Genomic DNA, 23557 nt, shown 5'->3' on the forward strand with positions numbered 1-23557 from the left:
GTGATCCTGACCTAAAACAGGGAATTTTACCTAGGATTAAATGTCAGGAATTGTGAAAAACTGAGTTTAAATATATTTGGCTAAGGTGTATGTAAACTTCCGACTTCAACTGTAACATTCTGGCCATGAAGTCCAAAGACAATTTATGCCTTAATTCCACACATTGATAATGTTTGAGCCATATCTCCATATATGGCTCTGGACAAACATGCCAGCCAACCCATTCCATGCCCACAGTCCCTCTGCACTGGCCTGGCACAGTACCTGGTGGCAGGGTGGCGGGGGCTGTCCAGGGCTGAGCTGGAGGACAGTTTACGGGAGCTGGAGAAACCGTCAGAGCAGTAAACCTGGTTCAGGACACGGGAGGCTGCAGGGTTTACTGAGGACACACACACACACAAAAAATTGACACAATCACACACATTTAATGCAAGGATGGAATTTTCATTGAAGCACAAGACATGGGTAGGATAATGTATCGGTTACAGCTTATTGCTTGTGTACTGTAGTTAATCACCTACAACCATTTTCACACTACTGAGCCGAGCTGCACTTTACCGGCCTGGTTAAACATTCAAGATATTTGCTGGAACCGTGCCGTGAAGAAAATATCCAAGCCAGCACAGTACTGTTCGGGCACAATAATGTTAAAAGAGTACAACTGTGGTCTGATGGTTGGCCATCCACCTGCGATGATCTGCTGTTTAAGCAGGGGGATCAACTGGTCGTGGAGGCGGAGCCTGCGTAGCGCGTCGGCCAGTGATGACTTCAGCAGCGTGATCTCATCTTCCTGCGACTGCAGACGCCCCTCCATCATGGACACACGGTCTGGGTACTCAGCGCTGCTGCCGGACACGTCATCTGTGCAGACGGACCATGACAACAAATCAGGAGACAGTATGGAACCACATGCTGTCACATCATTTGTGGATATTGGGGAAAATAAGGACAACCAATGGTAGTCTATATCCAACTCAATGCTGTCACTCCATTGGCAGATAGGATTGTCCTCTAGACAAATGAAATATAGAAGTGAAGTACTACTATAAATACCAATGCATAGGTTGGATTCAACTATAAAATGCAAGCTGGGAAAACGTAAAAAGATGCAAGCAGTAAGACATGACCCTGGTGTTGTAAATACTGCTAACAGCCCACAAATATTCCTCAAAAGAGGCAGGAAGACTTAGATTCTGCATGAAGATACGACTCCTGCAATGTCTGACTATAAAGCCAACATTAACGGCCTCATCCAGCACGTCTACAATTTAAAGGACGGGATGACACTTCATGAGTTGAGAGAAACATATTTATTTAGGCTACTTGAACAATCATGGTACTCTGACACTGATAATTTACTGAACTAAGTCCTTTTCCATCACAAAAAGAAGGCAGGAGATTGTTACCACCATTAGTAAAAGAAGGCAGGAGACCTTTACCACCATTAGGAGGAAAGAAGTTAAAGCATATGTTTCTGGTTTTCTCAACCTTTCGCAATTTCCAGCAGCTTTGCAAAAAATGGAGTGGAATTGTCTAATTGTTTATCGTCAGGTTGTGTTTAGGGTACAGGGTTTAGCTAAAATGTTTGTTAAGTGTCTGCAGACCTACTTTCTCTAAAGTAGTGCACACGTGTTGGGACTGCCTATTCCATGATGATTCTGGACATGTCTACGTTTCCTGCTAATTTCCTGAGACATTGCAGTAGGAAGACTTGTTTATAATTAGGTGGTGTTTAACAAAAGGATTTGAGTCTGTTAGGATATTAATAAGTCGCCACATACTTACATTTTATCTATATGTGTGTACGTTTTGGGATTGGGCCTATTCGATCATGTGTGTTTACATTTCCAACGAATTCCCTCAGATTTGAAAGCGAAGACAGCATTCCTGTATGTCGCAATGTCATATGAACAATGATCAGACCCTGAGCCAACTGCAGCTTGTTTTTAGTGCGGCCTACACTACTTTCAGCGTTGGTTGGCCACATTTGCTATATTTTAGTGTGTTTAAAAGTTCCAGGTTTTATTAGTCTTATGCATGGGGTACGCAACATAATGCTTACTTCCTTCTAGACAATGCAACAACAAAAATAAACAATAAAAATTAAGAATACTAACAAAGTAAATGGCTCAGTAGAATATAATAAGGAAGGGATAATTAACGAGAGGCTGTGTGTTCTCTGGAAAATAACCAACGACGTGGATGGTGGGTTCGACGACGCGCTATTCCACGTCGTTCATTATAGCGCGTCGTGGAACCCACCTTCCACGTCGTTCGTTATTTTCCAGAGAACGCATAGAGCCCCGAGTTGATTATCCCCATTATACCATGGCTATAATTTAGAACATTTACCGCTGGAAATGTTTTAATTTGCAGGTAGAAATGTGTTACACATCCACTGAGGTAGCGCGCAAATTTACTACAGACGGGACAGTAGTTGCCTTGAAAACCAAACAAACAGACTTGCTAGTTTAGATAACCATCAGTCCTAGCTTGCTATTATTAAAATCTAATTTCAATAATACCAAATGTTATCAATTCGACTTTTGCTTCAAACATAGTCCATTCTTACATATTCTATTACCATTGAATTATACAGTGCGTTATAGGATAATAATGCACGCTCTAGAATAACCTTCAAGCCAATCAGAAACTAGTATTTAACAACGCCACAGTATAAATACGTCAAATCTGTCTGGGCCAGGGAAAGTGTAAATTGTCTGATTGATTAAGAACCTGCAAGGAAAGAAGCTTTCTGATCAGGTCTGATCATATCTAAATAGATTGTTCTAGTGATAATGAATTTCTCGGCATCGTATCTTAAAGCCATATCACATTTCTTGGTTGTAAAATAGTTTATTTTTAGGACATTACATTTCCTGTTAGATTAATACATGACTACTAGAAGTGGGTATTATACTTAGCGTTAGCGATTTAGCTAATGTGTTTTGAGTTTTCATTTCCTCATGTGGTGAATAAGCCCCAAAATAAATTAGCCTATGATATTAGTGCACATAAAGACGTAGACATATTCTCTCACACAAAAAAAAAAATCACAATTCATGACAATCAATGGATTAGGTTGCACATCAAAATATCTTGAACCATCCATTCCTGCTTCGGCATGTTAGATGAAACAACATTTTTTGAATAGCCTACCATCTCAGTAGTCTATTACACAGTCAAAAGCACTGTGAATTACTTTATAAGGTGAATGATATTGCATGATGCTGTGGAAGAAAATTTGTGCGACCAAATCCTGAGGTGGTGCCATTGACAATTTTTTTTTAAATCTGCTGCAAAGTGATGTGTTCTTCTGCCAATTTGGCTGTTGGGAACAAAATCATGCGATAAGATGTTATGCAGAAAAATATGTTGAAAGGACAAGGTTATGTCTGTTTGTGCACATGGAAATCAGTGATTTACAGTGCCTTCGGAAAGTATTCAGACCCCTTGACTTTTTCCACATTTTGTTACGTTACAGCCTTATTCTAAAATGGATTGACAAAGCGAAAACAGGTTTTGGGAAATTTTTGCAAATGTATTAAAAATATTAAAGAGAAATACCTTATTTACATAGTATTCAGAGCCTTTGCTATGAGACTCGAAATTGAGCTCAGGTGCATCCTGTTTCCATTGATCATCCTTGAGATGTTTCTACAACTTGATTGGAGTCCACCTGTGGTAAATTCAATTGATTGGATATGATTTGGAAAGGCACACACCTGTCTATATAAAGGTCCCACAGTTGACAGTGCATGTCAGATCAAAAAGCAATCCATGAAGTTGAAGGAATTGTCCGTAGAGCTCTGAGACAGGATTGTGTCGAGGCACAGATCTGGGGAAGGGTACCAAAACATTTCCGCAACATTTAATGTCCCCAAGAACACAGTGGCCTCCATCATTCTTAAATATAAGAAATTTGGAACCACCAAGGCTCTTCCTAGAGCTGGCTGCCCGGCCAAACTGAGCAATTGGGGGAGAAGGGCCTTGGTCAGGGAGGTGACCAAGAACCCGATGGTTACTCTGACAAAGCTCCAGAGTTCCTTTGTGGAAATGGGAAAAACTTCCATAAGGACAATCATCTCTGCAGCACTCCACCAACCAGGCCTTTATGGTAGAGTGGCCAGACGGAAGTCACTCCTCAGTAAAAGGCACACGACAGCCCGCTTGGAGTTAGCCAAAGGCACCTAAAGACTCTCAGACCATGAGAAACAACATTTTCTGGTCTGATGAAACCAAGATTGAACTCTTTGGCCTGAATGCCAAGCATCATGTCTGGAGGAAACCTGACACCATCCCTACAGTGAAGCTTGATGGTGGGAGCATCATGCTGTGGGAAAGTTTTTCAGCAGCAGGGACTGGTCGACTAGTCAGGATCGAGGCAAAGATGAAACTTTTCTGCCCCTCCCAAAAGATAGAATTTGTAGATAATTGGCCCTCTTTCTGGGACTCACCCACAAACAGGACCAAGACTGGCCTGCTGAGGAGTGACGGTCTCCATCCTAGCTGGAGGGGTGCTCTCATCTTATCTACGAACATAGGCAGGGCTCTAACTCACCTAGCTCCACAATGAGATAGGGTGCAGGCCAGGCAGCAGGCTGTTAGCCAGCCTGCCAGCTTAGTGGAGTCAGCAGTAATGAATTCATGAACTTCTTTGACGAAAAGATCATGATCATTAGAAAGCAAATTACGGACTCCTCAATTAAATCTGCGTATTTCTCCAAAACTCAGTTGTCTGGAGTCTGCACACCCCTGCCAGGACCTAAGATCAAGGGAGACACTCAAGTTTTTTAATACTATATCTCTTGACACATTGATGAAAATAGTCATGGCCTCTAAACCTTCAAGCTGCATACTGGACCCTATTCCAACTAAACTACTGAAAGAGCTGCTTTCTGTGCTTGACCCTCCTATGTTGAACATAATAAACGGCTCCCTATCCACCGGATGTGTACCAAACTCACTAAAAGTGGTAGTAACAAAGCCTCTCTTGAAAAAGCCAAACCTTGACCCAGAAAAACTAAAAATCGGCCTATATCGAATCGCTCATTCCTCTAAAAGAAAATTGAAAAAGCTGTTGCGCAGCAACTCACTGCCTTCCTGAAGGCAAACAATGTATACGAAACGCTTCAGTCTGGTTTTAGACCCCATCATAGCACTGAGACTACACTTGTGAAGGTGGAAAATGACCTTTTAATGGCATCAGACAGAGGCTCTGCATCTGTCCTCGTGCTCCTAGACCTTAATGCTGCTTTTGATACCATCGATCACCACATTCTTTTGGAGAGATTGGAAACCCAAATTGGTCTACATGGACAAGTTCTGGCCTGGTTTAGATCTTATCTGTCAGAAAGATATCAGCTTGTCTCTGTAAATGGTTTGTCCTCTGACAAATCAACTGTACATTTCGGTGTTCCTCAAGGCTCTGTTTTAGGACCAATATTGTTTTCACTATATTTGACCCCTTGGTGATGTCATTCGGAAACACAATGTCAACTTTCACTGCTATGCAGACGACACACAGCTGTACTTTTCGATGAAACATGGTGAAGCCCCAAAATGTCCCTCCCTGGAAGCCTGTGTTTCAGACATAAGGAAGTGGATGGCAGTAAATGTTCTACTTTTAAACTCGGACAAAACAGAGATACTAGTTCTAGGTCCCAAGAAAGAAAGAGATCTTCTGTTGAATCTGACAATGAATCTTGATGGTTGTACAGTTGTCTCAAATAAAACTGAAGGACCTCAGCGTTACTCTGGACACTGATCTCTCTTTTGACGAACTTATCAAGACTGTGTCAAGGACAGCTTTTTTCCATCTACGTAACATTGCAAAAATCAAGAACTTTCTGTCCAAAAATTATGCTTTTGTCACTTCTAGATTAGACTACTGCAATGCTCTACAGTCGTGGCCAAAAGTTGAGAATGACACAAATATCAATTTTCACAAAGTCTGCTGCCTCAGTTTGTATGATGGCAATTTGCATATAGTCCAGAATGTTATGAAGACTGATCAGATGAATTGCAATTAATTGCAAAGTCCCTCTTTGCCATGCAAGTGAACTGAATCCCCCAAAAACGTTTCCACTGCATTTCAGCCCTGCCTCAAAAGGACCAGCTGACATCATGTCAGTGATTCTCTCGTTAACACAGGTGTGAGTGTTGACGAGGACAAGGCTGGAGATCACTCTGTCATGCTGATTGAGTTTGAATAACAGACTGGAAGCTTCAAAAGGAGGGTGGTGCTTGGAATCATTGTTCTTCCTCTGTCAACAATGGTTAACTGCAAGGAAACACATGCTGTCATCATTGCTTTGCACAAAAAGGGCTTCACAGGCAAGGATATTGCTGCCAGTAAGATTGCACTTAAATCAACCATTTATCAGATCATCAAGAACTTCAAGGAGAGCGGTTCAATTGTTGTGAAGAAGGCTTCAGGGCGCCCAAGAAAGTCCAGCAAGCGCCAGGACCGTCTCCTAAAGTTGATTCAGCTGCGGGATCGGGGCACCACCAGTACAGAGCTTGCTCAGGAATGGCAGCAGGCAGGTGTGAGTGCATCTGCACGCACAGTGAGGCAAAGACTTTTGGAGGATGGCCTGGTGTCAAGAAGGGCAGCAAAGAAGCCACTTCTCTCCAGGAAAAACATCAGGGACAGACTGATATTCTGCAAAGGGTACAGGGATTGGACTGCTGAGGACTGGGGTAAAGTCATTTTCTCTGATGAATCCCCTTTCCGATTGTTTGGGGCATCCGGAAAAAAAGCTTGTCCAGAGAAGACAAGGTGAGCACTACCATCAGTCCTGTGTCATTCCAACAGTAAAGCATCCTGAGACCATTCATGTGTGGCGTCGCTTCTCAGCCAAGGGAGTGGGCTCAATCACAATTTTGCCTAAGAACACAGCCATGAATAAAGAATGGTGCCAACACATTCTCCGAGAGCAACTTCTCCCAACCATCCAGGAACAGTTTGGTAACGAGCAATGCCTTTTCCAGCATGGAGCACCTTGCCATAAGGAAAAAGTGATAACTAAGTGACCCGGGGAACAAAACATCAATATTTTGGGTCCACAGCCAGGAAAGTCCCCAGACCTTAATCCCATTGCGAACTTGTGGTCAATCCTCAAGAGGCAGGTGGACAAACAAAAACCCACAAATTCTGACAAACTCCAAGCATTGATTATGCAAGAATGGGCTGCCATCAGTCAGGATGTGGCCCAGAAGTTAATTGACAGCATATCAGGGCGGATTGCAGAGGTCTTGAAAAAGAAGGGTCAACACTGCAAATATTGACGCTTTGCATCAACTTCATATAATTGTCAATAAAAGCATTTGACCCTTATGAAATGCTTGTAATTATACTTCAGTATTCCATAGTAACATCTGACAAAAATATCTAAAGACACTGAAGCAGCAAACTTTGTGGAAATTAATATTTGTGTTATTTTCAAAACTTTTGGCCACAACTGTACTTTCCAGCTAACCGGATAAAGCACTAAATAAACTTCAGTTAGTGCTAAACACGGCTGCTAGAATCTTGACGAGAACCAAAATATTTCATCACATTACTCCAGTGCTAGCCTCTCTACACTGGCTTCCTCTTAAGGCTAGGGCTGATTTCAAGGTTTTACTGCTAACCTACAAAGCTTTACATGGGCTTGCTCCTACCCATCTTTCCGATTTTGTCATGCCGTACATACCTACACGTACGCTACGGTCACAAGACGCAGGCCTCCTTACTGTCCCTAGAATTGCTAAGCAAACAGCTGGAGGCAGGGCTTTCTCCTATAGAGATACATTTTTATGGAATGGTCTGCCTATCAATGTGATACGCAGACTCGGTCTCAACCTTTAAGTCTTTATTGAAGACTCATCTCTTCAGTAGATCCTATGATTGTGTGTAGTCTGCCCCAGGAGTGTGAAGGTGAACGGAAAATCACTGGAGCAACAAACCGCCCTTGCTGTCTCTGCCTGGCCGGTTCCCCTCTCTCCACTGGGATTCTCTGCCTCAAACCGTATTACGGGGGCTGTCACTGGCTTACTGGTGCTCTTCCATGCCGTCTCTAAGAGGGGTGCATCACTTGAGTGGGTTGAGTCACTGACGTGGTCTTCCTGTCCGGGTTGGCGCCCCCCCTTGGGTTCGTGCCGTGGGGAGATCTTCATGGGCTATACTCGGACTTGTCTCAGGATAGTAAGTTGGTGGTTGAAGATATCCCTCTAGTGGTGTGGGGGCTGTACTTTGGCAAAGTGGGTGGGGTTATATCCTGCCTGTTTGGCCCTGTCCGGGGGTATCAGCGGACAGGGCCACAGTGTCTCCCGACCCCACCTGTCTCAGCCTGCAGTATTTATGCTGTAATAGTTTGTGTCGGAGCTAGGGTCAGGGGGCTAGGGTCAGTCTGTTATATCTGGAGTATTTCTCCTGTCTTATTCGGTGTCCTGTGTGAATTTAATTATGCTCTCTCTCTCTCAGAGGACCTAAGCCCTAGGACCATGCCTCAGGACTACCTGGCCTGATGACTCTCTCTGTCCCCAGTCCACCTGGTCGTGCTGCTGTTCCAGTTTCAACTGTTCTGCCTGCGGCTATGGAACCCTGGCCTTTTCACCGGACATGCTACCTTGTCCCAGACCTGCTGTTTTCAACTCTCTAGAGAAAACAGGTGCGGTAGAGATATTCTGAATGATCGGCTATGAAAAGCCAACTGACATTTTACTCCTGAGGTGCTGACCTGTTGCACCCTCGACAACCACTGTGATTATTATTATCTGACCCTGCTGGTCATCTATGAACATTTGAACATCTTGGCCATGTTCTGTTATAATCTCCACCCGGCACAGCCAGAAGAGGACTGGCCACCCCTCAAAGCCTGGTTCCTCTCTTGGATTTGGCCTTTCTAGGGAGTTTTTCCTAGCCACCGTGCTTCTACACCTGCATTGCTTGCTGTTTGGGGTTTTAGGCTGGGTTTCTGTACAGCACATCACATACTGACATCAGCTGATGTAAGAAGGGCTTTATAAATACATTTTATTTATTGATTGATTTAACAGAGCAAAGTACAGACAGATCCTTCATAAAAACCTGCTCCAGAGCACTCACGACCTCAGACTGGGGCGAAGGTTCACCTTCCAACAGGACAACGACCCTAAGCACACAGCAAAGACAATGCAGGAGTGGCATCGGGACAAGTCTCTGAATGTCCTTGAGTGGCCCAGCCCGAGCCCGGACTTGAACCCGATTTAACATCTCTGGAGAGACCTGAAAATAACTGTGCAGCAACGCTCCCCATCCAACCTGACAGAGCTTGAAATGATCTGCAGTGAAGAATGGGAGAAACTCCCCAAATACAGGTGTGCCAAGCTTGTAGCGTTATACACAAGAAGACACGGGGCTGTAATCGCTGCCAAAGGTGCTTCAACAAAGTACTGAGTAAAGGGTCTGAAAACTTATGTAAATGTGATATTTTTTGTTTGTTTGTGTGTATACATTTGAACAAAAATGTCTAAAAGACTGTTTTTGCTTCGTCATTATGGGGTATTGTGATATCATTATGGGGTACTGTGATATCATTATGGGGTATTGTGATATCATTATGGGGTATTGTGTGTAGATTGATGGGGGGGAAACAAGTTAATACATTTCAGAATAAGGCTGTAACGTAACAAAATATGGAAAAAGTCAAAGAGTCTGAATACTTTCCGAAGGCACTACGTTTACGATAGCTTAATGAGGCAATAAAAATAAGATGTGACTAAACTATGACAAAAAAGAAAGGGCATTTAGTTCACTAAACTGTTTTCAACATTGACAATAACTAGACCAAATAATTATTCAAACTACAAAAATGTGACTAAAACAATGATATTTTAGTCAAACTGACCAAATCAAAAGAGTGCCAAAATGAACACTGCTAGTGTGCAGGCGTAGTTGTCCCAGTAAAACTGGAGCTAGAAAGATGGCAGCAACCACCAAAAGGCTTATGCGAACGTGAGTAGATTACGTTGAAAACAACGGTCGGCCATCTTAAATTCATGTAATTTATTTTTCTTGAAATCAAAATACTACTCATATTACAGCCCAAGCGGTAAAGCTTCATATGACACCAATTTTTGCTTTGTAACACATACAGATGAAACTTATGGAGTCTTAAAGGAGGCCTGGGTAAGGCTGATGTATAATTAATAAATATGTAAACTTTGATCAATTATTTCTCAATTATGCTTTTAGATACAAAATGTAAAGTATTGTCAACAACCTTTCCTCCAGAAGGGTCATTCTATGGATTTACATTTTGGCGAAAATCCCCAAAAACTGGAAATTCTCATAATCAAGCCACGGCTCTTATTGTTTTGTTAATGGTATGTAAGTGACTCACAGCATGATACCTTCTCTTTACGTTGTCCCTAACCCTTTGCCTACTGGCACCACAGCTGGTATAACCTATGCTGCTACTGAATCATCCACTGTAGCAGTTAAGCTATCATTTAACAGTCATTGTTGTTGATAGTAAGTATTTGTAACTCCAAGTGTGCTCATTTCCATTGAGAGGAGGAGTGGTTCTCACTGAGTGCCTCTCACCTACTTACTAGTGAGCACTGGGTGAAGCGTTTCCTAAAAACTCCTAGAGCACTTGACTGTTTTGCCTGGTTTGGCTCGTAGGGAAAAATAACACTTTAAACAGTTGGATAAGAATGCAGTGGCCAAGCGAACATGCAATCCATCACCAGAGGAGAAACAGTTCCGCTTAACGACTTGAAAGCATTTAAACATCCCTCGCCTTGAAGCCTGCAAGAAAAAATATATATTTTCAGATTCCAGTGATGGCTTCAAATCAATACACCCACACACACCCGCACACTTTCGTATGCAATCTCTGAAACCAGAACCATGGCTTCACTCCACCCGCCCACACACACACACACACACACACAACGACCAGTACCATAGCTCCAGTCCATACACAATGGGGTCATTGAGCCTTGCTGGTAGGAAGACTCTCTCTGCTGTCTGTGTTCAGACTGAGACTGAACCAGCCGTCTACAAGGCCAGACCAAGCCTCTCACTGGAAACACACCACACAGACAGAACAACAACAGCTATGGAAGATGATACAGGAATACATTTACATTACATTTGAGTTAGCAGACGCTCTTATCCAGCGCAAATTATAGTTAGTGCATTCCTCTTAAGGTAGCTAGGTGGGACAACCACATATCACAACCATAGTACATTTTTCCTCAAAGTTGCTATCAGCTAAGTAGGTGCTAGTAAAGGGAAAAAAGACAAGTGCGAGTGTTAGTTCACGAAAGGCTTTTTGTGAACAATACATGAAATGAGAGAATGCAGTGTTACGCACTATACCGTGGTTTTGATAATACTACATACATAATATTCTTGCCGTTTAAATTCCACGCTGAGGCAAACTGTAATTGAACTCAATGAACTTGGTCATGATGACATGCATAGGCAAACACGTGACATCACACACTTGTTTGAAGACGGCTTAGAATATAGCAGGAGAGCAAGAATCTCTCATCAAGGACAGGAAACACCTGACTCAAGTGGTTGAGTTAGGGCACTAAAGAATATTGACATTCGCCAGCACCGTGAAGAGTAGATGCTCTGTGGCCTACAGATAATACGGCCCCTAAACCAACGAGGAGGTCTAATCTCAGAGTGTATACTAAACAACACAGTATGGGATACAGAATTAATGCTGCAATATGTAACTTTTTGGGCGACCCGACCAAATTCACATATAAATGTGAGTCATAAATCTGTCACTCATTGAAAGCAAGTCTAAGAAACTGTAGATCTCTTCTATGTGCGCTATTTCTATTCTTAAGCTTCAAACAGCTGAAAATATAATATTTTTGTTATGGAAAATATATTTCACAGCTGTTTAGATGGTATAATAATTCTCTACAGAATGACTGCTTGTTTTGTCACAAACAGAAATTAAGTAGACTATTAGAATTTTTGCATCTAGGAAATGGCGGAGTTATTTCTGCAGACTGCACCTTTAAATAGAACACAAGTATTTACATTTTAGGCCTATCTCTATGGAATGGGTTGTAACACATTAGCCTCTGTTCCAATCCACTGACTTGAAACCTAAATGAAAAGCCAGCAACACGGAAGAGATTCCTTTTCAGTCTTTCAACTCTCATCGTTTTTGGCAAATCTCAGCTGATTCGATCAACTGCGAAGCATGAAGTTAAGACTTGTGGACGAAAATTTTAACAGTTAGAAATGAGAAACAGCTGGGAGAGAGAAGAGATTACAATGGACTATGTGTACTGTTAATGATCACTGAAACATGATCTATTTTATTCACCTCCCAATTCAGACAGACTCTTCCATGCAATCGTTCTATCACTTTCTCTGCCTCGTTTTTGCTCGCTCGCACACACACACACACACACACACACACACACAAAGCACCAACACTCCCACAATCCAAACCCAGAGTGTTTCTGCAGGAAAGAAGCTTAACGTCATACACAAAATGACTCACGCAAACTTTACACAGGACAAAAATCATATGACAATGTGTATAATGTAGAGGTTGTCTTGATTTATCTCAGATTGTGTGGGCCTGCACCTCTGAATAATGGGTCTATAGTCAGTATAGTTATCATATTTAAATAAACACAGAAATTAAGTTATTAATACAGTATTACTGCTATTATCTGTGGCGAATGGAGCAAGACTAGCATTAAATGCCAAAACTCACAGATCTGAGCAAACGTGGCTATGAGTCAGAAATCAAATCCCAAGGGGGCTTGAAAGATGAAGCCAAGAATGTGGACAGAATCTTGAGCCATCGCATAAATGACAATGTAATATACACTGAACAAAAATATAAATGCAACATGGAACAATTTCAAAGATTTTACTGAGTTACAGGTGATGAAGCCAGATGTGGAGGTCCTGGGCTGGCATGGTTACACGTAGTCTGCGGTTGTGAGGCCGGTTTGATGTACTGACAAATTCTCCAAAACGACGTTGGAGGCAGCTTATGGTAGAGAAATTAACATTACCGTAATTTCCGGACTATAAGCTGCTACTTTTTTTTTAAATTCAGTGGGTGCGGCTTATTTTCAGGTGCGCTCAATAGTCCGGAAATTACGGTAATTTCTCCGGCAACAGCTCTGGTGGACATTCCTGCAGTCAGCATGCGCCAATTGCACGCTCCCTCAAAACTTGAGACATCTGTGGCATTGTGTTGTGTGACAAAACTGCACATTTTAGAGTGGCCTTTTGTCCCCAGCACAAGGTTCACCTGTGTAAGGATCATGCGGTTTAATCAGCTTGTTGATATGCCACACGTCTCAGGTGGATAGATTATCTTGGCAATGGAGAAATGCTTTTGTGCATATGGAACAATTCTGGGATTTTTTATTTCAGCTCATGAAACATTGTACCAACATGTTGCATTTATATTTTTGTTCAGTGTATGTAAGGTTTGCCTGGTATTATACCGCTGCTGTTGCTAATGCTAACCATTAAAACTTCCATCACTAATACAACCTTTAATAAAGAGTTCCATTTCAATATGTGTACAAAACCAGTGTGGTACGTAAAGGGAGCACATTTTACAAAACTGGGTGAGACCTTAGCCATTATAAAAAGGTACAGTTAGGCCCGGCTGGCCACTTGCAGGTACAAAAGGCACAGTTGGGAACTTGCAGGACTACTGTACATTGCATTGTTGCAGCAGGTACTGCAGGTCTGCACTCTCAAAGGAGAGATTGGTTACTGTAAGATACCTTATCATTCTTCATTCATTTGTGATGAGTAAGATCAAGAACTGTTGCAGTCTTAGGAACAACCCATCTTTCAGGGGGACGTTCAAGAACGTAGCCAATAGCACTCCTGAACACATCGGGAAGTAATTAGTGGTTTGTGTTCTTGGTCTGTTTTTAGGGGAGGTATGGTATTTATGGTTGTGAACGGGAGCCGGAGCAACAGATGGGAATAGAATGTCCAGGAAGTGAAAAGGAAGAGGGGTTTATGTTTCCTCTAGAGCAGGCCTGGGAAACTACAGTCCTCGGGGTCCTGATTGGTGTCACACTTTTGCCCCAGCACCAGATAACACACCTGACTCCAATAATCAACTAATCATGATCTTCAGTTTAGAATGCAATTAGTTTAAATCAGGTGTGTTTGCTAGGGATGGGAGGAAAGTATGACAGAAAAGTATGACACCAATCAGGCCCCCGAGGACTGGAATTGCCCAGACCTGCATCTAGCTCAGTAATGCTGCACTTTGTTAGAGAACACTGGAGAGGGTTGTTTGCTCACACGCACACGGACACACGGACACAAGCACCCAGCTGCCTTGTCACAAATTTCCCAGCTTCTATTTTTTTTGTCTTTACAACTTATTTTCTCATGACAAGCCAAGGCCCGTGGGTGAGTCCCAAAGGAAGCTGGAGAGGAACATAAACATGCACAACGACTAAACTATACGGGGCTGGAAGCAATCTGGAGATCTGGAGTGGAGAGTGGTCTCTGGTCTGATTGAATGTTGGAGCAGCTCTGTTCCTCACGTCTTTCTCTTTTTATCTCTTTCTCCCTGGCTTTCTGTTCCTTTCTCTTTCTCTCATAATACACACATCCACTCTCTCCCTCAATCCATTATAAAATCAACAAAACCTGGAAATAGTTTCTTGACGAAGCAGTGCCTGGCTAACAGTAGTAAAATACACAACTACATTCTCCTTCATTATTTATGGTGACTTTATGATAGTGACTCCAACTCAAACAACGCCTCAACAAATTGTTATTCCATGGATCAGTTTAAGCCACTGTTTGTATAGAGTTGGACGCCATTTCACCAAGAAATATCAGAACCATCCCATCACACTGATGATAACTGATAAACAACGATACTGGTAGGAAAAGAAAACACAATTACGCTTTACTCCGCGGATGGTTATATTTGGACCCCCAAGTTCTCTGAGCATAATGGACATAATATAACACACTGTAAACACATCAGGAAATCAGCCCCAAGTGATTTTGATTTAAGAAATCGTGATCGTATACAACTGTAAGCAAGGTTTGAAATTATTATGTTTTAGTCAAACATTATACGTTTGGGCTTCTTGCAGTCAATTTGCAGTCCACAAAATATTTGTAATTACAGTGCATCTGGAAAGTATTCAGACCCCTTGATTTTTTCCACATTTTGCTACGTTACAGCCATATTCTAACATAGATTTGTTCCTCATCAATCTACATACAATACCCCATAATGAAAAAGCAAAAACAGTTTTGGGGAAATTTTTGCAAATGTATAAAAATAAAAAAATATGAAATATCAGATTTACAAAAGTAAGCTCTGTCAGGTTGGATGTGGAGCGTCGATGCACAGCTATTTTCAGGTCTCCCCAGAGATGTTAGATCAGTTTCAAGTCCGGGCTCTGGCTGGGCCACTCAAGGACATTCAGAGACTTGTCCCGAAGCCACTCCTGCATTGTCTTGGTTGTGTGCTTAGGGTCGTTGTCCTGTTGGAAGGTGAACCTTCGCCTCAGTCTGAGGTCCTAATCGCTCTGGAGCAGGTTTTCATCAAGGATCTCTGTACTTTCCTCCGTTTCTCTTCCCCTCGATCCTGAATAGTCTCCCAGCCCCTGCCGCTGAAAAACATCCCCACAGCATGATGCTGCCACCACCATGCTTCACTGTAGTGATGGTGCCTGGTTTCCTCCAGAAGTGACGCTTGGCATTCAGACCAAAGAGTTCAATCTTGGTTTCATCAGATCAGAGAATGTTTTTAATCATTGTCTGAGAGTCCAACTCCAAGCGAGCTGTCATGTGCCTTTTATTGAGGAGTGGCTTCCGTCTGGCCACTCTACCATAAAGGCCTGTTTGGTGGAATGCTGCAGAGAGGGTTGTCCTTCTGGCAGGTTCTCCCATCTCCACAGAGGAACTCTGGAGCTCTGTCAGAGTGACCATCGGGTTCTTGGTCACCTCCCTGACCAAGACCCTTCTCCCCTCAGTTTGGCCGGGCGACCAGCTCTAGGAAGGGTCTTGGTGGTTCCAAACTTGTTAAATGTAAGAATGATGGAGGCCACTAAGTTCTTGGGGACTTTCAATGCTGCAGAAATGTCTTGGTACCCTTCCTCAAATCTGTGCCTCGACACAATCCTGTCTCGGAGCTCTACGGACAATTCCTTCGATCACATGGCTTGGTTTTTGCTCTGACATGCACTGTCAACTGTGGGACCTTATATATAGACTGGTGTGTGCGCCTTTCCAAATCATGTCCAATCAATTGAATGATCAATGGAAACAGGATGCACCCGAGTTCAATTGAGTCTCATAGCAAACGGTCTGAATACTTTAGTAAATAAAAACCTGTTTTCACTTTGACATTATGGGGTATTGTCTGTAGATTGATGAGGATTTTGTTTTATTTAATCCATTTTAGAATAAAGCTGTAACTTAAGAATTGTGGCGGCAGCCTAGTGGTTAGAGCGTCGGGCCAGCAAACCGAAAAGTTGCTGGATCAAATCCCCGAGCTGACAAGGTAAAAATCTGTCGTTCTGCCCCTGAACAAGGCAGTTAACCCACTGTTCCTAGGCCGTCATTGTAAATAAGAATTTGTTCTTAACTGACTTGACTAGTTAAATAAAGGTTAAATAAATGTTTAAAAAATGTAAAGAAAATGTGGTAAGAGTCAAGGTGTCTGAATACTTTCTGAATGAACTGTATGTTCTGCCCCCCCCCAACCATCCGCTAAAGAAAAAATATATATAAAAATAGGCCCACGTCTGAATCTAGTTGATGATCCCTGGTGTAGAGCCCTTTACCGCCCACAAGACCTCAGATGGCCCAGGCCACTCGGCACAGAAGAGAGTGAAATTACAGCAACATCATCTAGGCGTTGTGTTATGATATCTGTTCTCCTTGTGCTGTAACTGTTCTGGATTGACTTTTGTTTGTCATATTTCCATGTGCTTCTGTGTTGTGACGTCTGTCTTGTCCTGTGATTTAATGTTTTGTTTTATTTGTATTGCACAGCACTTCTCAGTTGTCACTGGCCAGGCCGTCATTGTAAAGAAATTGACTCACCTAGATAAATAAAGGTTAAACATTTAAAATAAATCTTTTGCCCAGGCTGACTTTTTGAAGAACTGTAGTTTAATTAAAAGGAAAAAGTTTAATCCAGGTTTGAATTGGTGTCAACATAGCGGTTTTATGGCTATAAGGACATTTTCATCTTTACGTTTTATAGATGTTTTTTCTACTCTTAATAGTTTGGATACATCAAGATAAGAAAATCCCAAAGTCCTTACTTGCAATCTAACCTCAACAGATTGTTCGACTGATTTATCACTGTTACTTCATTGTGGTTGAAACAGTCTTAAATCGAGACGTGATGGTTATTTTCCATCCCAGACTCTCAAGAGTAAGGCTTGACAGCACACACATACACACACACAGCCTTGTACAGCTAAGCTTGTGGGGACACACAATTCAGTCCCATTCAAAATCCTATTTTCCCTAACCCAAACCCTAACCCTTGCTCCCAACCATAACCCTAAACCCCCTAGAAATAGCATTTGACCTAGTGGGGACTAACAACATTTCCCCAGTTGGGACTTCTGGTCCCGATAAGAATAATTAAACACGTCCGTCCATCCGTGCACGCACACACACATTTCACCCACCCTTTGTCAACTCCTTTCCAGTGATGCACCGTGGCGGGTGGCATTCACCACCTACAGAGAGCGTCTGTCCCCGTCACTTGTCCCCGGGACCCATGTCATCACGAGCATGATGCCACCACAATACATCCTGTGCCTTACTTTACACCTCTGCACGAGCTGTGGGCGATGCAGTCTTCCATCTAACGTTTCACACTGAACCGAAACAGAGCGATATAGCTACATTACTGCAGAACACACTGACAGACTCAGCCCCACCTGCGAGAATATATGCAGGGAAATGAATACTGTCTGCTGCTATTACTCCCAGTCTAAAATGTAATAGAAAACGCTGCCCTATGATCATATCTTATTATCGCATGAGAAAATTCAGAGTAGCATTGTCTGATGGAAAAGTGTGGATTTTCGTCGGCTGCTCAACCTACATCAATCCTTGACACACCAAAGCCTGCCGTAGAATGCGCTGTATTTGATACTAGCTGAAGATTAAATATTGGTCACAAATACTGAAGCTAAACACAAGATTAAGAGGATTAAAACAATTGAAAATAAACATCAAACACCCACAGAGATTTCTCTTGAGCTGTTTGGGTTCAACACAGTGTCACTAAACTTAAAATCGGAGGGAAATTTTGCAAGAGCATACTTGCTTTGCATGCAGATAAAGCGATGAGATATCAAATGTTAAGAGTAATACCTGTATGATCTATGATCTCTCACACACACACACACACACACACACAGAGGATGGTAGTGCAAAGGAGATGCTGGGTATAGTCAACCATGTCAAAAGCACCTGCATTTTTTCTCATGTGTAGATAAAGCAAGTTATGAACAAACCTTCTACCGACTACCACAATGAAAACCATAACCAAATGAAGAGGTCCAGATAGAAGCAAGCTATCGAACATGTTCTCAGACCCTAGTCAACAGTGATTTATGACAGGTGTGGTGGCTAATTTCTGCATTACCAAATGAGGAGTTACAAACACACCAGTCCGAGTTAAAACTACATCTTTAATACTTAATTAAGATACTTTTGCAAAAGCACTTGACCCCCAATAATGCACTCTCTCGAATGAATCATTGAATGAGGTGATTACCCAATGGCTACAGGGATCTTTTATAGCAACAATACACCCCCTTCAACGTACATTGACAAACCACAGATACTTAGTAACAGTTCACAAAGGTTAACCTGTTGGGTCTAGGGGGCAGCATTTGCACGTCTGGATAAAAAAAATGTACCCGATTTAATCTGGTTACTAATCCTACCCAGTAACTAGAATATGCATATACTTATTATATATGGATAGAAAACACTCTAAAGTTTCCAAAACTGTTTGAATGGTGTCTGTGAGTATAACAGAACTCATTTGGCAGGCAAAACCCTGAGACATTTTCTGACAGGAAGTGGATACCTGATGTGTTGTATTGATTTTAAACCTATCCCATTGAAAAACACAGGGGTTTAGGAATATTTTGGCACTTCCTATTGCTTCCACTAGATGTCACCAGCCTTTACAAAGTGTTTTGAGTCTTCTGGAGGGAGATCTGACCGAACAAGAGCCATGGAACGGTGATGTCCCATTAGACACCTGGCGCGCTACTTCATGTTGGGTACCCTCGTTCCAATACGTTATAAAAGGCTATGCATTCGTCCACCTTGAATATTATTCATGTTCTGGTTAAAAAAGGCCCTAATGATTTATGCTATACAACGTTTGACATGTTTGAACGAACGGAAATATATTTTTTCCCCTCGTTCATGACGAGAAGTCCGGCTGGCTTACATCATGTGCTAACGAGACGGAGATTTTTGGACATAAATGATGAGCTTTTTTGAACAAAACTACATTCGTTATGGACCTGTGATACCTGGAAGTGACATCTGATGAAGAGAATCAAAGGTAATGGATTATTTACATAGTATTTTCGATTTTAGATCTCCCCAACATGACGTCTAGTCTGTATCGCAACGCGTATTTTTCTGGGCACAGTGCTCAGATTATTGCAAAGTGTGATTTCCCAGTAAGGTTATTTTTAAATCTGGCAAGTTGATTGCGTTCAAAAGATGTAAATCTATAATTCTTTAAATGACAATATAATATTTTACCAATGTTTTCTAATTTTAATTATTTAATTTGTGACGCTGACTTGACTGCCGGTTATTGGAGGGAAACGATTTCCTCAACATCAATGCCATAGTAAAACGCTGTTTTTGTATATAAATATGAACTTGATAGAACTAAAAATGCATGCATTGTCTAACATAATGTCCTAGGAGTGTCATCTGATGGAGATTGTAAAAGGTTAGTGTATCATTTTAGCTGGTTTTATGGTTTTGGTGACCCTGTCTTTGACTTGACAAAACATTACACACAACTCTTGTAAATGTACTGTCCTAACATACTCTAAATTTATGCTTTCGCCGTAAAACCTTTTTGAAATCGTAAAACGTGGTTAGATTAAGGAGATGTTTATCTTTCAAATGGTGTAACATAGTTGTATTTTTGAAAAATTTGAATTTTGACATTTATTTGGATTCAAATTTGCCGCTCTTGAAATGCACCTGCTGTTGATGGAGTGCACCACAGGTGGCACGCTAGCGTCCCACCTAGCCCCAAGAGGTTAAGTTTTGTATGACAGATATCAATAAAACACATCAGACAGTAACTGCTATGTCAACAGGGTTCATTATATAGACCAGTATCTGGTCTCCTTAGAACTGTCCCTCCCTGGTACGGTATTGAACAGAACTATTTCATCCAATGGCATATATCAATTGTCAACTCTAGATACTCCCATCTCAAGCAAACCCCCTCTTGACCCCACTCCTGGACAGGCTCACTGGGGGGAGTGAGCCTCTAGGCCATATATTATCACAGGATAAGTGTGAGATCTAAGAGAGGACATACAAGGGTCCATTTACTGCCATAATCCTCCCCACAATAAAGAAAAGGAGGGAGTGACTTGCTCACAGACATTGTGGAGACAAGTCATTGGTTCCCCATTAATCACGCCATCCCTTCACATGGTTTAAGAATAAGTAAAGACACATTCCCATGATGACAAGTCTGACCTCTCCCCTCTCTGGGCCCCAAGTGTCTGAGCCCCGGCTAAGGTAGACGTGCAACTGAAAAGACACCAGAGTCCAATGGACACTTTCTAATGACAAGTACCTCAAATAAGCATATTATACTAATAAAACATCTTAATTATCTATGTTACCCAACTAATTCTGATTCGTCCACGACACAGGGCAGCATGGAATTATCAGCTAGCTATGGGGGGGAGAGACATTTGTGATTTTATGGACAGTTCAGCCTAATACCCACAATCCCTAACAGTAAACTCACTGACAGCCCACTGAAAGCACACTGACAGTCCCATCCTGCTGACTGAATAAAACATAGTGCTGATCTGATGGCAGTTTCACTTCGTAAGCCGTAAATAGCTGAGGTTAGAATTGCTGTAGGATAAGCTGATCCCAGATCTGTGCTAAGTGGGACATATTCTAGTTAGCTGTGAGTGAAACACACTAGAGTTTGACCGATTATGATTTTTCAACGCAGGTACCGATTATTGGAGGACCAAAAAAAGCCTATACCAATTAAATCGGCCGATTTATTTATTTATATAAATAAATAAATATATATATTACAAATATATATTATATATTTGTAATAATGACAACTACAACAATACTGAATGAGCACTTTTATTTTAACTTAATATAATACATAAATAAAATCAATTTAGTCTCAAATAAATAATGAAACATGTTCAATGTGGTTTAAATAATGCAAAAAACAGTGTTGGAGAAGAAAGTAAAAGTGAAATATGTGCCATGTAAAAAAGCTAACGTTTGATTTCCTTGCTCAGAACATGAGAACATATGAAAGCTGGTAGTTCCTTTTAACATGAGTCTTCAATATTCCCAGTTAAGAAGTTTTAGGTTGTAGTTATTATAGGAATTATAGGACTGTTTCTCGCTATACCATTTGTATTTCATATACCTCTGACTATTGGATGTTTTTATAGGCACTATAGTATTGCCAGCCTAATCTCGGGAGTTGATAGGCTTGAAGTCATAAACAGCGCTGTGCTTCAAGCATTGCGAAGAGCTACTGGCAAACACAGGAAAGTGCTGTTTGAATGAATGCTTACGAGCCTGCTGCTGCTTACCACTGCTCAGTCAGACTGCTCTATCAAATATCAAATCATAGACTTAATTATAATATAATAAACACACAGAAATACAAGCCTTAGGTCATTAATATGGTCAAATCCGGAAACTATCATTTCGAAAACAAAACGTTTATTATTTCAGTGAAATACGGAACCGTTCAGTATTTTATTGAACGGATGGCAACCCTAAGTCTAAATATTGCTGTTACATTGCACAACCTTCAATGTCATAATTATGTACATTTCTGGCAAATTAATTACGGTCTTTGTTAGGAAGAAATGGTCTAAACACAGTTCACAACGAGCCAGGCGGCCCAAACTGCTGCATATACCCTGACTCTGGTTGCACTGAACGCAAGAGAAGTGACACAATTTCCCTAGTTAATATTGCCTGCTTACATGAATTTCTTAACTAAATATGCGTGTTTAAATTTTTTTATTTGTGTATTGATTTTAAGAAAGGCATTGATGTTTATGGTTGTCAGGAAAATGACCTCACACTCAACGTCAACAAAACAAAGGAGATGATCGTGGACTTCAGGAAACAGCAGAGGGAGCACCCCACTATCCACATCGACGGGACAGTAGTAGAGAGGGTAGAAAGTTTTAAGGTCCTCGGCGTACACGTCATGGACAAACTGAAATGGTCCACCCACACAGACAGCGTGGTGAAGAAGGCGCAGCAGCGCCACTTCAACCTCAGGAGGCTGAAGAAATGTGCCTTGTCACCAAAAACACTCAAACTTTTACATATGCACAATCGAGAGCATCCTGTCGGGCTGTATCACCGCCTGGTACGGCAACTGCTCCGCCCATAACCGTAAGGCTCTCCAGAGGGTAGTGAGGTCTGCACAACGCATCACCGGGTGCAAACTACCTGCTCTCCAGGACACCTACACCACCTGATGTCACAGGAAGGCCAAAAAGATCATCAAGGACAACAACCACCCGAGCCACTGCCTGTTCACCCCGCTATCATCCAGAAGGCGAGGTCAGTACAGGTGCATCAAAGCTGGGACAGAGAGACTGAAAAACAGCTTCTATCTCAAGGCCATCAGACTGTTAAACAGCCATCACTAAATTTGAGTGGCTGCTGCCAACATACTGACTCAACTCCAGCCACTTTAATAATGGAAAAATTGATGTAATAAATGTATCACTAACCACTTTAAACAATGCCACTTTTATATGTTTACATATCCTACATTACTCATCTCATATGTATATACTGTACTCTATACCATCCACTGCATCTTGCCTATGCCATTCTATACCATCCCTCATTCATATATTTTTTTATGTACATATTCTTATTCATTCCTTTACACTTGTCTGTATAAGGTAATTGTTGTGAAATTGTTAGGTTAGATTACTCGTTGGATATTACTGCATTGTCGGAACTAGAAGCACAAGCATTTCGCTACACTCGCATTAACATCTGCTAACCATGTGTATGTGACCAATAAAATTTGATTTGGTTAGGTTCATTGGTGCAACGATTGTGCTTTTTCGCAAATGCGCTTTTTTTAAATCATCACCCATTTGGCGAAGTAGGCTGTGATTTGATGATAAATTAACAGGCTCCGCATTGATTATATGCAACGCAGGACAAGCTAGTTAAACTAGTAATATCATCAACCATGTGTAGTTAACTAGTGATTATGTTAAAATTGATTGTTTTTATAAGATAAGTTTA

At 41.7% G+C, this 23557-nt stretch overlaps 1 protein-coding gene across 3 annotated transcripts in view; it reads right to left on the minus strand.

The window, feature by feature from the left end:
* Positions 1-23557, minus strand: part of eml3 (EMAP like 3) — a 42245-nt gene that overhangs the window by 15498 nt on the left and 3190 nt on the right. For 2 of the 3 annotated variants that reach the window (XM_014206607.3, XM_014206609.3), the window contains exons 2-3: positions 688-861; positions 265-379 (exon numbers count right to left, since the gene is read on the minus strand). In XM_014206607.3, the coding sequence (XP_014062082.2) occupies positions 265-379; positions 688-861 (289 nt within the window). Of the gene's footprint in view, positions 1-264; positions 380-687; positions 862-17673; positions 17883-23557 lie in introns of those variants that run through there. The other variant, XM_014206608.3, reaches the window with a different exon arrangement.

This window comes from Salmo salar, chromosome 07 (genome assembly GCF_965601325.2).
Source record: "Salmo salar chromosome 07, fSalSal1, whole genome shotgun sequence".
In the NCBI taxonomy this organism is placed as follows: domain Eukaryota; kingdom Metazoa; phylum Chordata; class Actinopteri; order Salmoniformes; family Salmonidae; genus Salmo; species Salmo salar.